General features: G+C 47.4%; 4 protein-coding genes across 13 annotated transcripts in view; 2 read left to right on the top strand and 2 right to left on the bottom strand.

Moving 5' to 3' along the window:
- Positions 1 to 3602, top strand: part of ABAT (4-aminobutyrate aminotransferase) — a 106579-nt gene extending 102977 nt beyond the window's left edge. For all 3 annotated transcript variants that reach the window (XM_050774357.1, XM_050774359.1, XM_050774358.1), the window contains exon 16: positions 336 to 3602. In XM_050774357.1, the coding sequence (XP_050630314.1) occupies positions 336 to 457 (122 nt within the window). In that variant the 3' untranslated portion in view covers positions 458 to 3602. The remainder of the gene's footprint in view (positions 1 to 335) is intronic.
- TMEM114 (transmembrane protein 114) overlaps positions 1 to 17275 on the bottom strand; it is a 996508-nt gene that overhangs the window by 228651 nt on the left and 750582 nt on the right. The window lies entirely within an intron of this gene.
- Positions 1 to 17275, top strand: part of PMM2 (phosphomannomutase 2) — a 278683-nt gene that overhangs the window by 227836 nt on the left and 33572 nt on the right. For 3 of the 8 annotated variants that reach the window (XR_007722161.1, XM_050774517.1, XM_050774516.1), the window contains exon 1: positions 13068 to 14435. Coding sequence is in view for 4 of the 8 variants with exons in the window: in XM_050774517.1 (XP_050630474.1) it covers positions 14370 to 14435 (66 nt within the window). In the remaining 4 variants the exon portion in view is untranslated. Of the gene's footprint in view, positions 1 to 4765; positions 5146 to 13067; positions 14436 to 15708; positions 15997 to 17275 lie in introns of those variants that run through there. The other 5 variants (XM_050774519.1, XM_050774521.1, XM_050774515.1 and 2 more) reach the window with 5 other exon arrangements.
- On the bottom strand, positions 11939 to 14136 carry TMEM186 (transmembrane protein 186). The gene is made up of 2 exons (XM_050774552.1): positions 14099 to 14136; positions 11939 to 13073 (listed from the first exon to the last, which is right to left on the bottom strand). Exons 1-2 carry the CDS (start codon positions 14099 to 14101, stop codon positions 12435 to 12437), a joined length of 642 nt encoding a protein of 213 aa, XP_050630509.1. The 5' UTR covers positions 14102 to 14136; the 3' UTR covers positions 11939 to 12434.

The following is a 17275-nucleotide window of genomic DNA, read 5'->3' as shown; positions in this document are numbered from 1 at the left end:
GGATGAGATGAATGAAGGGAGAGAGAAAGGAAATGAAGGCTGGATCGGTGGGTGGTAGGAAGGATAAATGGAAGCCTGGGCTTCCACGATGGATGATGATGGATGGATGGATGGATGGATGGATGGATGGATGGATGGATGGATGGATGATGGATGGATGGATGGATGGATGGATGGATGGATGGATGGATGATGATGATGGATGGATGGATGGATGGATGGATGGATGGATGGATGGATGAGCATTGCCAACGGGCATCACTTTCCTCCCAGCTCTCCCAGCACGCGACTTGGAGAAACCATGCTCCTCACCTACCTCCTGCCTCTTCTTTCAGGTGTGGTGTTGGGGGGCTGCGGTGACAAATCTATTCGTTTCCGTCCCACGCTGGTCTTCAGGGATCACCACGCTCACCTGTTCCTCAATATTTTCAGTGACATCTTAGCAGACTTCAAGTAAAGAAGCCATTTCCACTACAGTGAGAAAGCCCCGATCTCAACAGTTGTCAAATTGATTAGTTTTGCCTAATTCATGTTTTCACTTAAAAGTATCAGAGGTGAATGCACAGTGAAGGGTGATTTGTGGGGAGGGAACGTTTTTGGTGGTCTTGGGGGAGGTGGGGGAGGGAAGGGCTGGTGTTGATTTTCCTCCCTGCAGAGCCAATGGTGCACATTGGTTTAAGCCCAGAGATCCTGCTTGAGCCCTGGACTCATCTTGGGAAGGGCCATGGGAGGTCCTGGCTAGAGTTCTGCCCAACCTTGACCAACCCCAGCAATTTTTCCAAAAACCAGTCAAGGGCATTACATTTGCTCCTGGGACTGGCAGCTGGGCCTCCTGGGTGCCAGTGCATCTCAAGTGCCATATTCTGTGATCACGGATGCTGGCTCCCCCTCACCCTATGCAAGCAAACACGTTCTCACCTCCTCTCCCAGCCCCTGGAGCTCTGAGCACGCCCCAAGCACGGTGCAGGGAGGGACTGGGCAGATCTGAGGAAGGCCGTAAAGTGGGGAGAAGAGGATCCAGCTCAGGGGTAAGGGAAGCGGTCCTGTGGCCCCCTGAAGATGAGAATCACTCCTCTCGGTGCACCTGGGGAGCCCCTAAACTGTGAATTCTGCCCTGGACAGGGCTTTGCCCTTGGAGGATCCCCAGGTGGCATTACCCGTGGTTCTTACTTGGCATCCACCATTCCCCAAACTCCCTCCTCCCTGTTAAATGTCAACCTAGACCTGGACCTGGGTGGGAGGAAACTGTAGCCTGAGTGTCCACAAGGACACACGTGAGCCCCAGGGCTTGAAGCACAGGCCCGTCACCCCAGGGTCTGGGGCCGCAGAGCCATTGCATCATGTTTCCTAGGGCACCTTGGGGTCTGACTTTTGGCCCCCTCAGCCTGAGAGGCTCTTGCTGTCTTTTGCTCATCCACTTTCACACCGCTTCTGAGCAGACCCCCAGGAACAGCTTGGCTGTCCCACCAGAGGGAATCGTTGCTGGACTGGATTTCTGCTTGAGGGAAGCACCATGAATTAAAGGCGCTAGAGCTCCACGCATGGAAAAGTGGCCTGTTGGTTCAACGTGGTTTCCTTATACTTGATCCTCCTGAAATTAGAGATTTTCCTGAGATGACTGAGTATGGAGATTACCAGGCAGATGATACCGAAATGCTTAACGGGGCTGTGGCTGAGCCTCTAGTATCTCTGCTGGAGGTGAGACACTCTGGGAACTGATTTGACCTCAAATGCTCCTAAAAGAGAACTTGATAGCCTGACAGCAATGAAGTATTATTTGGTGGGGAGACTGAGAAAGCCTGGCTTGTATTATCTGTCCGAAAGGAAGCCTCTTCATCTCCGGGTGCCTTGGTTGACTATTTTGGAAATAGGCATATCAAGGTTCCTGATTCAGCACTTCGCTCTTTTAATAACAAATCGTCCAAAGATCTCAAAGTAGGGTTTTTTCCGTTTTTTTTTTTTTTTTTTTTTTTTTAGCTTCCAGTCTTCCGCAGACTTGGTCATCGACCTATTTTTGTTGAGGAATGAAAGGCAATGACAAGTTTAACATATACAAATTTGTGAGTTCTTGTTCATTTTGCATTCCTGCAGTCAGTGCTAATCTGTCGTTCTTAATCAGTTCTGTCACCTGCACTCCCAGCGAAGTGGTGACGTATGCCTCCCACTCTCTGCAAGGTTTTACTCTTTTTTATATTCATTTATGCATCATTCATTCATTCACCATGTATTCATTCACCTAACTTTCATGAAACACCTGCACCATCCCAGGCCCTGTACCGAGCAGCAGGAATACAAAGATGAGACAAAACATTGTCCCTGCTCCCGGGGGCTCACATCCCACTGGGAACAACCAGACTCATAAACTAACAATTCAAGCAGGCACCAAGGGCTATGACAGAGGTGCGAGTAAGAGCATGAGGAAGTCGGAGGGAGCACCACCATTCATCCAAGGGTCAGAGGAGGTTTCAAGGAAAAGGTGTCACTGGAGCAGTGTTTTGCAGAATGAGCCAGAGTTTACCAAGCAGACAAGGCAAGGAAGGGTGTTGCAGAGACGGAACAGCATATGCAAAGGCATATCAGCTCATGACTTCACATCTTTCACTGGGGAGCCAGATTCCACAGGCAGTATCCCAAGGTTCAATAAGGCCTTATTTAACAAGCAAGCAAAATGCAAACCAAACCATTATTCATTTATTGGCTTAAGTATGCTTTCTCCTGAAAACTTTAGCACTGGGTGCAAATATTCAGTATGGTTCTCGGAGTCCAAAGGGTTTTAAGCCAGGGCACAACCAGAAAATTGGCTCTCGCTGGTAGGGAAAGGGGCTCCAATATTTCGTTCTCTCCCCGTGGGGCACTGACAGAGAAATGAAATTGTTTTATCTGGAAAATTCCAGATTTATTATTTACCCCTTACCAAGGGAAGTTACTTCTTGTAAAAACTTTTAAGCCATTTATCAACAAGTTCTTGTTGACTCAGGGCATAATGAGTTCCTGAGACATCCTCTTTCGGGGGGTGGGGGTTTAGCTGGAAGAATTTCAAGGAAAAGAATTCTCAGCACAGCTCAAGATTGTAGAAACTCAGCAGAAGCTGGTAAAAACATGGGGAGCCCGGAGGACAGGCTGCTGTCCAGGGCAGGGGCCATGAAGAAGGGCTTCCGTGGCCGACAGTCTGGAAATGAATCCATCATACATTAGTGCCATTGAGTTTAGTAACCGTCCAGCAAGTGGCGTCACTTTTACAGAAAACAAGGTCCAGTAATAGCAAGTCTTAGTACATCCTCACTTTTATTATAAATGGGTGTTTTTTTATAATTTTTACTGACGCTCAGTAACCATGCAAAATTGTGCATAGCATTAATGTATCTATATACCTATCTATATCTATATATGAGCTCATGGTAGAAAACCATAGCTAGGTAGCATCGCAGACTTACGCATACAAAGTGATCTTGTTTACAGGTAATCTGTTGACAGTGCCAATAAATGATAAAAAAAAAAATTAACATGTCACAATGTAACTGTTGACCATATGCACAATTCCATGAATTAAATCTGTTTCCTGTGTTAGTATTCTTAAATAAAAGAAATTTATAATTGAAACAGGAGTGAATGTGGACTTTTTTGGTGGAAATGGTTTTGTTAAATAATTAGGTGCCGGTACGTATTAAATGCCTGTTATATACCTCTTAGGGATGTCTTGGGAAACACTCTACATGCATAATTCTGCCTTGGATCGGGAAGCACTGTAAGGCCATGCATTTCATTAAGTAAATCGAGGACATGCTATGTGACAGGGACACAAAGATGGACAAGATGTGGTCCCTACTCGCAGCTCACATTCTCTTTTTTTTTTTTTGAGACAGAGTCTAGTTCTTTCACCCAGGCTAGAGTGCAGTGGCATGATCTTGGCTCATCACTTGAACCCATCTCCCGGGTTCAAGTGATTTTCCTGCCTCAGTCTCCCCAGTGGCTGGGATTACAGGCATGCACCACCCCCACCCAGCTAATTTTTGTATTTCTAGTAGAGATGGGGTTTCGCCATGTTGGACAGGCCGGTCTCGAACTCCTGAGCTCAGGTGATCCACCTGCCTCAGCCTCCCAAAGTGCTGGGATTACAGGCATGAACCACTGGGGGCCTGTTTTCTATATTCCGTCCTTCCCCTGAGGAGGCAGTGGAACGACCCAGCACTACTGTTTTCTACACGGGTGATCGTGGGCAAGTTACTTCAGTTCTCTGAACTTTATTCTGCAAAATAAGAATGATTAGAGTATTGCCAGCTAATGTTTATTGAGTGCTTGCCTGGACTAAGCACGATTTTAAGTGCTTTTCATGTAGTAAGTCATTTAATCTTCCCAGCAATCCTGGATAGGTGGTGTTACTATCTTCACTTCACAGAGGAAGAAACCGAGGCAGAGAAAGAGGTTACACAGCTGGGAATTGGCAGGGCTGGAATCCAAGCAGGCAAGAAGTTTTGCTTCAGAAGCTGTATGCTTCCCCCAAACACTCTATGACCTGTCTGGGGTTCTCTAACTCAAAGTGTTGCTGGCAGATTCAATGAAATCACATAATAACTGCCTGGCACACAGTAGGCGTTTAATACATACTGGTGTCTTTTACTGCTTCTTCTCCATGAATAGCTGAGCGTGTCTCACATATAGTTCTAAAAGGCAATATTATATTTCTGTCAGAGTTAACTTTCCACTGATAACTATTAAAACTACTTCACACCATAGGTGCAAGCCCATCTGAATCTGAGAGTGAATTTCAACTGTTCGTCAGTAAAATGAATGTTTTTGTCCTTAGAGTTGGTATAAACATGGCCAGATGGTATCGGCCTTGCCTGATGGACTCTAATCAGGCAAGATTTTACAGTTGAACAGCGCAGGATCAAAACAAGGCCATTAAAAGATGGACTCTGCCTGGAGTTCAAAGGGACCCTGTTGCTTTCTATTTAGGAACTCACGAGTCTTGCAGTCATAAAGCAACAACATAAAGCAAGCTCCCAACTCTAGTTCTTCGGGCAATTCATCCAGGCTGCCCCCTGCAAGCTGCTCAGCCCACCAGATCTGCATTGGGGAGTGCATTAAACACGGCTGTGGAATGATGGGGTGGAGGATGCTATAGACACCTGGCCCTGTGACGAGGTAAGTCTCATTTTTGGTAACCAGCATAGGAAGGAGGACAACAGCTACCAATGGGCTGTGCTTCCCACGTGCACACTGGGAGCATCATCACCAGGTCCCCAGTTGGTGCAGACTTCACGTGTGGATGGTGGCCATATGAAAACTGACATGTGGCCGGGCGCAGTGGCTCATGCCTGTAATCCCCACCCTTTGGGAGGCCAAGGTGGGCGGATCACTTGAGGCCAGGAGTTTGAAACCATCCTGGCCAACATGGTGAAACCCGTCTCTCCTAAAAATACAAAAATTAGCTGAGTGTGGTGGCACGTGTCTGTAATCCCAGCTACTCAGGAGGCTGAGGCAAGAGAATCACTTGAAACCAGGAGGCAGAGGTTGCAGGGAGCCGAGATTGCACCACTGCACTGCACACTGGGTGACAGAGCGAGGCTCCATCTTAAAAAAAAAAAAAAAAAAAAAAAAAAAGGCCAGACCCAGTGGCTCAGGCCTGTAATCCCAGAACTTTGGGAGGCTAAGGCAGGTGGATCATGAGGTCAGGAGTCCAAAACCAGCCTGGCCAACATGGTGAAACCTCGTCTCCACTAAAAATACAAAAATTAGCCGGCGTGGTAGTGGCTGCCTGTAACCCCAGCTACTCTGGAGGCTGAGGCAGGAAATGGCTTGATCCCCAGGAGGCAGAGGTTGCAGTGAGCCAAGATCACACCTCTGCACTCCAGCCTGGGCGACAGAGCGAGACTCCATCTTGAAAAACAAAAAAATGTAAAACTGGCATGCTACAGACAATCCTATGCATCTAAATTATTTACATGGCCACAGCATGGCAGGGAGACGGGGCAAAATCCAGACAGGAAGGAAAGCCACTTGACAAGGGACAAACATGGTTACATCACAGATGCTTTAACCGAGTTTTCAAAGACTGCATGTTTCCTTCCATCTACTCAGCTTCCGAGTCCAGAACTGGAATTCATGGTTGAGAAACTTTCCTTTGCCTAGAAAGCCGGTGGGAGGAGGAGGGAATGGAAGAAGAGACTGTTTATTATAGCATTTTTCTTCATTTGTTAGGATGAATGACGTGCTCATTATAAAATTTTTAAACACTTACTACTAGAAGGTTAATGTTGAAAGTGAAATACTTACTGTCTCATCTGCCCCTCTGACTGCCAATGCTCTCCCAGGGGTAACCACTCTTCACAATTTGCAATGTATGTATGTATGTATGTATTTGAGATGGAGTCTCGCACTGTAGCCCACCAGGTTGGAGTGCCATGTTGCAATCTGTGCTCACTGCAATCTCTGTCTCCTGGGTTCAACCAGTTCTCCTGCCTCAGCCTCCTGAGTAGCTGAGATTACAGGCATCTGCCACCACCCCCAGCTAATTTTTGTATTTTGAGTAGAAATGGGATTTCACCACATTGACCAGGCTGGTCTCGAACTCCTGATCTCAAGTGATCCGCCTGCCTCAGCCTCCCAAAGTGCTGGGATTACAGGCGTTGAGCCATTGCGCCCAGCCAACGTGTACTTTTTAAAAACACAAATAAGATCGCACAGAACTACACTGTTCTGTGACTTGCTTTTTATTTATTTATTTTTTTACCTACCTACCTCGTGGTCTTTTCCACAGATATAGCACAATCTCATTCTTTTTAAAGGCTGCATGTATACTACAATACGAATCTACCAACATTTACTTAACCATGTGGCCTACTAATGGAAACTTAGATTATTCCCACTTTACTTTTCTTTTCTATTTATTTATTTATTTATTTATTGAGACAGGGTCTCACTCTGTCACCCAGGCTAGAGTGCAGTGGCACAGTCATGGCTCACTGCAGCCTTGAACTTCTGGGCTCAAACAATCCTCCTGCCTCAGCCTCCCAAGTAGCTAGGACTACAGGCATGCACCACCATATCCAGTTAATTTTTTAATTTTTCTTTTGTAGAGACAGGATTTCACGATGTTGACCAGGCTGGTTTTGAACTCCTGGCCTCAAGCAATCCTGCCACTTCAGCTTCCCAAAGTGCTGGGATTACTGGCATGAGCCATCACGCCCGGACTAGTATTTTTGCTGTTGGAAATATTTCAGTGAACATCCTTATATGTATACTTCAGTATTTCTGTTAGATTTTTGCTATATTCTGAATGTTTATGTCACCCCCAAATTCATATGTTGAAACCAAATTTCCAATGTGATGATATCTGGAGGTGGGAACTTTGGAAGCTGATTAGGTCATGAGGGTGGATCCTTCACGAATGGGATTAGTGCCCTATAAAAGAATTTCAGAGAGCTCCCTCACCTCTTTTGCCATGTGAGACCACAGCAAGAACAAGCCTGTCTACGAATCAGGAAACAGGTCCTCCTAGACAGTGAACCCGCTGACGCATTAATCTTGGATTTTCAGCCTCCAGAACTGTGAAAAACAAATGTTGCTTCAGCCATCCAGCCTATGGTATTTTTGTTAGAGCAGCCCAAGTGAACTAAGACAATCATGTTTAGAATTGTTGTTAAAGGGGGGAACTGCCAATATATCCACCATGCAAATCTAAAGACAACTCCCATTTTCTGAGAAGCTGCTTTGCCTTCTATTGCATGGCTATGGGTGATTCTCGAAGCTTGGGTACCGTGGAATAACCTGGGAAGCATAAACAAACAGATGCCCAGGTTGTACCAGATTCAACAAGCGCTGGGCACACTTAAATGTTTTTTTTTGTTTGTTTTTTGAGACAGGATCCCGCTCTGTCACCCAAGCTGCAGTGCAGTGGTGCAGTCTCAGCTCACTGCAACCTCTGCCCCTCGGGCTCAAGTGATCCTCTCACCTCAGCCTCCCCAGTAGCTCGGACTACAGGCATGTACCCTACACCCAGCTAATTTTTCACATTTTTAGTAGAAATGGGGTTTCACCATGTTGCCCAAGCTGGTCTCGAACTTCTGGTTTCAAGCAATCTGTCCGCCTTGGCCGCCCAAAGAGTTGGGATTACAGATGTGAGCCACTGTGCCTGGCCTTTTATTGCTTTTGTTGTTGACTTTGGTTTTTTGGGGGCAGCTCTCAGGTACTACCCTACTGGTGCATGACGGAAGCCGTAACACATTTCCTGCTGTCTGGTGGAGATCTGTGATTTCAGCTTAGGGATAAAGGGTTAGAATAATGCATTTGCTCTGTGTGCCCTCTGCTGGTACTGCGTGAGCAGACCACACATTGAATGCCTGCATGGGTGAGAATCTGTGGTCTCACCTCCCAGGACAAGCCCCTTGCAGACTTAACAGAGTGGTGATACTTCAAGGGCAGCGATGGTCAATCACGTTAGAATCACCCAGGGAACCGTGAAAATAAAAATGCCTGGTCATGGGCTTTGACAATGGGGTTTTAAAAACACTCTCCAGGAGATTCTACACATAAAGCCAGTGTTAAGAACCTATTCTTTGGGCAGAAAATTGGCCCAGGAACACAAAGTCCACAGAACCATGTGTCACTCTGGTGTCTTCTGTTCTAGTAGTCTATTTCAGAAATTCCCAGCCTGCCTGAAGCTCAGAATTGGCTTCAAGCCGGTCAAAAAGACAGATCCTGGGGACCCACCCCAGACATAATCAGAATATCCCGGGGTGAAGTTCACTCAGGTCATTACTTACAACGCAACAAAGAGAGAATTTTTGGTTTTAATGAGGTTAAGGTCAAATCATTATGACTTCTTAAGACATTTTTTAGCCACAGGCTTTATGTCTTCATGGGGAAGGGAGTCACAATCACTGAAGAACTGATAGGCAGGTGAAGGCAAGGTACAGAAGGAATGAATAGCCACGTGTAACTGCTATGCACATTTCTCTTCTATATAATTGAATATTCACTACACTTCTTGAGCATAAATAGTGAAACTCCGTTATACAGAGAGGACACTGAAGGGGAGGCGGTTAGTTCTCTTTGCAGGTATCTAGGGAGAAAGCCTTCCAGGCAGAGGAAACTGTCAATGCAAAGGCCTTAAGGCTGGAATATTCTTGATGACTGGAGAAGAGCAAGGCCATCGTGACCTGGGGGAATGAACTCCACAGAGTTGCGGATGAGGGAGGAAAGGGGAGGGTGGATTAGGCCATCAGCCTTCACAGCAGAGTGATGTGATTCTGTTTTTAAGCATCACTTTGACAGCTGCGAAAATGGACTCCAGTAAAGCAAGGATGGAAGCACAGGATAGAAGCATCGAAGTGAAGGGCCGGGCACGGTGGCTCATACCTGTAATCCCAGCACTTTAGGAGGCCGAGGTAGGTGGATCCCTTGAGTTCAGGAGTTCGGGACCAGACTGGCCAACATGGCAAAACCACGTCTCTACTAAAAAGAGAAAAATTAGCTGGGTGTGGTGGTGGGTGTCTGTAATCCCAGCTACTCGGGAGGCTGACGCAGGAGAATCGCTTGAACCTGAGAGGCGGAGTCTGCAGTAAGCCAAGATCGCACCACTGCAACCCAGCCTAGGTGACAGAGCGAGACTCCATCTGAAATTAAAAAAAAAAAAGGAAAAATAACCACTGTTGACAAGAATGTTGAGAAACAGGAACCCCTGTCCATTGCTGGTGAGCGTATAAAATGGTACAGCCGCTGTGGAAAAGTGGCAGGTCCTCAAAAATAAACAGAATTACCACAGGATCCAGTAAACCCACTTCTCAGTACGTACCCAAAACAACTGAAAGCAGGGACTCGAACAGATACTTGTATACCAGTGTTCATAGCAATAGCCAAATGTTCATTCATGAACAGTCAAAAGGTGACAACTCAAACGTCCAACAGATGAATGGACAAACAAAATGTGGTATATACAGACAATATACACTGTACCCATAAATGTATTTAACCATAAAAAAGAAATAGCACTGACACGTGCTACAACATGGATGCACCTTGAAAACACTACAAGTCAAAGAAGCCAGATACAGGCCAGCTGTGCTGGCTCACGCCTATAATCCCAGCACTGTGGGAGGCCGAGGTGGGTGGGATCACTTGAGGTCAGGAATTTGAGACCAGCCTGGCCAACATGGTGAAACCCCCATCTCTACTAAAAATACAAAAATTAGCCAGGCGTGGTGTCAGGCACTTATAATCCCAGCTACTTGGGAGGCTGAGGCAGGACAATCATTTGAACCGGGGAGGCGGAGGTTGCAGTGAGCAGAGATTGCGCCACCGCTCTCGAGTCTGGGAAACATAGGGAGATTCCATCTCAAAAAAAAGGCCAGATACAAAAGGTCACATATTATATGATTCCATTTATATGAAATATCCAGAATAGGCGGATCCAGAGGGACACAAAGCAGATTAGTGGTGGCCAAGGGCTGGAAAAAGAAGGAAATTATTGTTCAATAGGTATCTTAGTTCTATTTGGGTTAATGACAACATTCTGGAAATGGATGGTGGTGACGGTTGTACAACATGTTCTGTTCTGTTTGTTTTTGAGATAGTCTTGCTCTGTCGCCCAGGCTGGAATGCAGTGGCGTGATCTCAGCTCACTGCAACCTCTGCCTCCCGGGTTCAAGCTTCTCTAGTCGCTGGGAATACAAGTGCCCACCACCATGGCCAGGTAATTTTTGTACTTTTAGTAGAGACAGGGTTTCGCCATGTTGGCCAGAATGGTCTTGAAGTCTTGACTTCAAGTGATCCACACGCCTCAGCCTCCCAAAGTGCTGGCATTACAGGCGTGAGGCACTGCGCCCAGCCTGTACAACACTGTTAATATACTTAATGTCCCTGAATTACACTCTTAAATATGAGTAAAAGGATAAATTTGTTAGGTGTATCTTGGTACGGTTAAGAAAAATGGAAGGCGTGGCTCCAAGAAAAAGAGGAAATTCTCCAAAGAGGAGCCAGTCAGCAGTGGGCCTGAAGAGGCAGCTGGCAAGAGCAGCTCCAAGAAGAAGAAAAAGTTCCATAAAGCATCCCAGGAAGATTAGAATGCAAATGGACATTCTCTGGGAGGTGGGACACACCATAGCCCAAGGTGACATCTTCCACCCTGTGCCCTGTTCCCCAATAAAAACAAATTCACAAAAAAAAAAAAGAAAGAAAAATGGAAGGCTACACAATAAAACATTATTATTTTTTGTTTTGTTTTGTTTTGAGAGGGAGTCTCGCTCTGTCGCCCAGGATGGAGTGCAGTGGCGCGATCTCGGCTCATTGCAAGCTCCGCCTCCCAGGTTCATGCCATTCTCCGGCCTCAGCCTCCCGAGTAGCTGGGACTACAGGTGCCTGCCACTACACTCGGCTAATTTTTTTTTGTATTTTTTAGTGGAGACGGGGTTTCACCATTAGCCAGGATGGTCTCGATCTCCTGACCTCGTGATCCACCCGCCTCAGCCTCCCAAAGTGCTGGGATTACAGGTGTGAGCCACCGCGCCCGGCAATAAAACATTCTTATTGACTTTCGAGTGGCAAAATAATAAAGATCATGCCTTCCTTCCTCTTTACTGTGTTACAAATTGCATAATGAACATGTATTATTAATTATGCAGGGCAATGCATATAACTGGCTTTAGTTTATAAAAGAACGTACCAGCATACGGTCCATTAGGCTTTATTACACTGCAGGGCTATCCAAAGCAAGAGCCTCTAGATCTCAGGGTGGTGAACAAATCTCAAATGGGGTTTCGTGCTCACTTGGACGACATCGCTGCTCATGGATGTGTAGTTAACATCCTGGCAGACCTTTCTGCTGCTGGATGTGTGAGGGGCACAGCACAGGGCTCTGGAAGTCCCTGCTGAGTGCTCGAAGCCTTTCTCCATGCCAAAACCTCTGACCAAATGCTTAATGCTATCTGCTCTAGGCTGCTGAGTCTGCCACACGTTTGACATTTATTCCCACATCCATCCCACGAAACAAGCAGGGCTTTCCATTTTACAGATGTGAAAACCAAGGTTCAAAGAGACTCAATAACCCACCCCAGGACAAGTGACAGAACTGAGACTTCTGACTCCAAATCCTATGCTCCCCCACGACACCTCTTTGCCTTTCAATTTCACACCAATGGACTGTCTGGGTGACCCTGGCATAGGTTCTTCTAAGAACTGGCTCTTAACAAAAACTTCTGGCTGTTATCTGACTGAATGTCACAAACGAGTGCTGTAAGAACTTGCTTAGAGCCTTTTTCCTAAACCTGGACACCAGCTCTTGCCTTGTGAATTTCTTCATCACAAAACACATGTTCCCAGGGGCCCAGGCAAAGTCTCCAAGTACCCAATCCCCTTTCTTCAGCTGTGCCCACACCCTCAGCCTTCCTGTCAATCCAGGTGACCCAGGGTTACCCAGAGGTCCAGGCCCCAGTTGTTTACTTGAACATCTGATGTCTCCCAAACACCTGCGTGAAACGCTCTCTGTCCAGGATGTGTCCATAGCGCAGGGTGACGTAGAAGGTCTGTTTCCCGCTGTACCGCTGGATACGCATGAACATCTCCTGAGGCTGGTCCTTGGTTTCTGTCAGGGGAATCACATCTGCCAGGGGACAGTATGTGTCCTGCCGCCAGCCCCAGAAGCTCAGATGGGCCACCCGCAGCATGGTGCCAGACTCATTCAGATACAGGATACCAACCAGTCTCCGAAAGAAATAGCTCATCCAGCACAGCATGGTCAGGGCAAAGCCCGATATCCCACTCATCAGGCACACGGTGTTGAGAGTCAGGAGGCCCTGGGAATACCAGTAACAGGCTGGTGGCAAAACTACCACTGTCAGGGCAGTCTGTGCCAACTTCAGTCGAGACAGGAACCCAAAGATTCTGATGGCATCAAAACGGTAAAACATCCAGAATTTCTCAGTCTCTTGGTTTGGTGGTTTCTCCTTCGAGGTGGGTGACCTGCTCCCCACCCACCTCTTAGGATCCTCCTGCCCACTGCAGCACCACAGCCCATGGAGAGGCCTTTCCCACGCAGCTTTTCCCCGAAATCTAGGCACAACTCGGAGAAGGGCAGCCTGAAAGGGAGACAGTAGACGATTTCTCTCATGGAATTCAACCACATTAATCACACGGTGAACATCTGCAAAGCACCATACTCCAAGGCTTCTGCCAATCCTGCAAGGTCACCATTATTGCCAGAGGAGGGAAGGGTAAAGCCAGATGTTATCTCATGTGGGCATCACAACAGCTATCTAAGATAGTTATCACTATTTCCACTTTACCACTAGGGAAACTAAGCCCAGAGAGGGTAAGATATTTACCAAAGAACACACAGTCAGTGAGTGCAGCAGAGTCCTCCTTCCATCAGGCAATTCCAAAGAAATACAAGAAAGGAGGTGCGGCCATCAATAATTCAAAACATATCTAGGGAGTCCCAACTCTGGGCTGGACAATGGATCCACAAGGGGGTGTGAACATTTCCCCAAGCAGGAAACTGAATAATCAATGTCTTAGTGGGAAACTCAAGCAACAAATCTGTGAGATAGTTATCCCAACAAACTTTCTAATTCTGTTTACGTTATCTTGGGTGCTGGAGGGAACTGCTGCTTTCCCTTAACCTAGTCAGGGGAAGGGGAAACAACGAGGAGGAGGAGGAGCGAGGCAGGGAGGCCCCTACACGTAGCACAAACATATTATTAGGTGGTAGTGAAGCAGTAAAAGCTCTGGTTCCAATTCTGGCTCCATCAGTCACTACCTGTGGATTCTTGAGCAAATCACTCCACACCCCTGAGCTTCGGTTTCTTCGGCTTTCAAAATGGGGACTCAGAACACAGTGAACGAGAAGATGGTTTCAAAGCCCTCAACTTAGTACCTGATGCGCTGTGAGAGCTCGGCGAGTTTTAGCGATTACTACTGTGAGCACGTGACGCAAGGAGGGCAGAGAAAGCCCGGGAATGGCGAATGGTAACCCACGCCAGAGCTTCCTCCCACGGATTCTTCAGGTCCGAAACTCAGGCGTCGTGCCTGCCTGCCCCAGCTCTGACCCCGACCGACCCCCAAAGAGCATCACCCCCTCAAGGATCGCCACCAGCCTCCTTACCATGGCCCCACAGCCTGCTGCCGGAAGTAAATCCCACCGGCCCCCGGAACCTCTAAGAGCGCATGCTCGAATGTACAAGGCGGGCGTGATCCGCGTTGCACCCTGGGATTTGCGGTCCAGGAATCGTGGCTGGCGCTAGTCCCAGGCGTTGTGGGAACGGAGTCTCCTCCTCTTCCCGACGTGCCCTGCGGCTCGGGGGCCGAACTCGGAAGTTCCGGGCCGAGTTCCTGATGCCAACGAGTCTTGCGAGGTGCGGTTAGACGCTGGGGACATGGCAGCTCCTGGCCCAGCGCTCTGCCTCTTCGACGTGGATGGGACCCTCACCGCCCCGCGGCAGGTAAGTGGCGCCCGGCGGGCTGGTGGCAGCCGACTCAGAGTCCGTGCTGTTCCCAGTTGGAGCTATCGACTACCCAGGGTCGGCGCCAAGGGCTGGCTAAGGACCGCCTGCGTCCTCACGGGGGCTGGACCCTATTCTAGGTGCCCTGGAGGGATGAGAGGGAGGCCCTAACCAGCTCTTCAAGAGCTCTGATGCTTGGAAAGATGAGACGGGGCTGAAGAACTCTTAAGAGAAGGAAACTTATGCTTGGTTGGAAAATGCAATCTGGACTCACCGCTAGTCCTCGGGACCGATGGACCAGGATTTGAACCCGACATCAGCTGTGTGCCCCTTACCAGCTGTTTGCCGGCCTCAATCCTGTAACCAATGGGCTGTGCCGTGAGTCATTATATTAAAAACAGGTTTCCAGGTGAAATCGACTTAGTGGAGTCTCATCTTCACCTCTTCACAGCTGTGTGACCTTGAGCAAGTCATTAACCTTTCTGAGCCTCAGCATCTACAGCTTTAAATGGGGATATTACGTGTTCCATATGGTGACTGTGAGGATCAAATGAGATTGTGTAAGTTCTTGAAAGTATGTTGCACACAGCACACTAGGCCTCAGTAAATAGTAACCACCTCCACCACACCCATCTCCAGCCCCTGCAGTGGACTAGGAAGATGGAGGAGCTCTAGGTTATTACAGGCTGCCCGCTGAGAGCCTCTTTGGGCCTTTGGAAACTTGCTTTCCACTTCCAGATTTTGCTGCTACAGGCACAGATAAGTTTCAGTCACTATCAGCCTTGAGATGAGGCTTTCCTGTCCCCTTTTCAGAAATTGGCCACTGACAACCGGCCATTTCAACTTGAGACTGGACCCCAATGGTCTCACTATCCTCAACTAATATCCTCACCCCTCGTAGTCTTCGCTTGGTGGTAACAATGGTGTGCTCCAGAAAGCCACGTGAAATGCGTGTGACCTTAGACGTATCATTTTGCCCTTGTCAGCCACAGGTTTGATCTACCTAGTGATGACACTCAACTCCCAAGTTCTTCAAAGGCTTTTTGTGATTCTGAAATTCAGCTATCACACACTTGGGGTTGTTAAAAGCCCATAGTGGTCTAATACTCCGGTCCCCAATTCATTTTTTGTAAAGGGCCATATAGCATATACTTTTGTCTTTGCAGACCATATGGTCTATAGTAGCCACTGAACTTTAGTACAAAACCAGCCATAAACCCTATGTAAACACAGAGTGGCTGTGTACCGGTAAAACTGTATTTATTTGTTACAGAAACAAACAGCTGCCCAGTGTGGTCTGTGGGCCATAGCGGTCTAGGGTTTACATTGCCAACCCTTTTTCATGATTTCGCTGGACCCTCTCAACCTTCCTTCATCTTTCTTTCCAGGTAGGATAGTTGTTATTACCTTTTTAAACATAAGGAAACACACTCAGTGAAGAACTAACCTCCTCAGTTTCACACAGCCGACCTGGTACAAGCCCCTGAGCCTCAGGACATTGGTTCCTGTCAAGTTTGCCATTTCCTATCTGTGCTAAGGTGGAAGCTGTCCTAGTTACTAGGTATGCCATTCAGGAAAGTGCTTCTGATCTGATTTTCACAGTTCTGACTCTTCTTTTTTTTTTTTTTTTGAGACAGAGTCTCACTCTGTCACCAGGCTAGAGTGTAGTGGTGCAATCTCAGTTCACTGCAACCTCCGCCTCCCAGGTTCAAGCGATTCTCCTGCCTCAGGCACCTGAGTAGCTGGGACTTAAGGCGCCCGCCACCACGCCTGGCTAATTTTTGTATTTTCAGTAGAGACAGGGTTTCACCATGTTGGCCAGGATGGTCTCCATCTCTGGACTTTGTGATCCACCTGCCTCAGCCTCCCAAAGTTCCGGGATTACAGGCATGAGCCACTGCGTTCTGACTCTTAAGGGCCACTCCTGCAGTTCTAGATTTTGTCTAATAGGTTCAAATTCCACTGTGAGAGTAGAAAAGATTGCACTCTATTACAAGCCCTTCTATGCAGTTTTATTTTAATCAGATTCATGTGTTACTCTAAAAAAATTTTTTAAAGAAAAATCATTGAACTCCAAGTGTTTATATACTGACGGTGAACTAAATGGTTTTTTGTATTTTCTAAATTTCTAGTAACTTTTTAAAAAAGATATTCAGGGCCAGGCGCAGTGGCTCACGCCTGTAATCCCAGCACTTTGGAAGGCCGCGGGCGGATCACGAGGTCAGGAGATCGAGACCATCCTGGCTCATGCTGTGAAACCCCGTCTCTACTAAAAATACAAAAAATTAGCCTGTAGTCCCAGCTACACAGGATGCTGAGGCAGGAGAATGACGTGAACCCGGGGGGCGGAGCTTGCAGTGAGTGGAGATGGCGCCACTGCACTCCAGCCTGGGAGACACAGCGAGACTCTGTCTGAAAAAAAAGACGTTCAGCCAGGCGCGGTAGCTAACGCCTATAATCCCAGCACTTTGGGAGGCTGAGGCGGGCGGATCACTTGAGGTCAGGAGTTCGAGACCAGCCTGGCCAACATGGTGAAACCCTGTCTCTAATAAAAATACAAAAAATTAGCTGAGCGTGATGGCGGGCGCCTGTAGTCCTGGCTACCTGGGAGACTGAGACAGGAGAATCGCTTGAACCCAGGAAATGGAGGTTGCAGTGAGCCAAGACCACACCACTGCACTCCAGCCTGGGCGACAGAGCGCAACTTCGTGTCACAAAAAAAAAATAGACATTCAGTGTAAATGTTCAACTAAGATTGCTCAAAGTACTGAGTTATAAGACTTGTAAAAATACATTGTGATGTGTCTTAATGTAGGGCTGTTTTTCATCTTAGTTTATAA

The sequence above is a fragment of the Macaca thibetana genome, chromosome 20 (assembly GCF_024542745.1).
Source record: "Macaca thibetana thibetana isolate TM-01 chromosome 20, ASM2454274v1, whole genome shotgun sequence".
Lineage (NCBI taxonomy): Eukaryota > Metazoa > Chordata > Mammalia > Primates > Cercopithecidae > Macaca > Macaca thibetana.
This window is presented reverse-complemented; position numbering and strand designations above follow the sequence as displayed.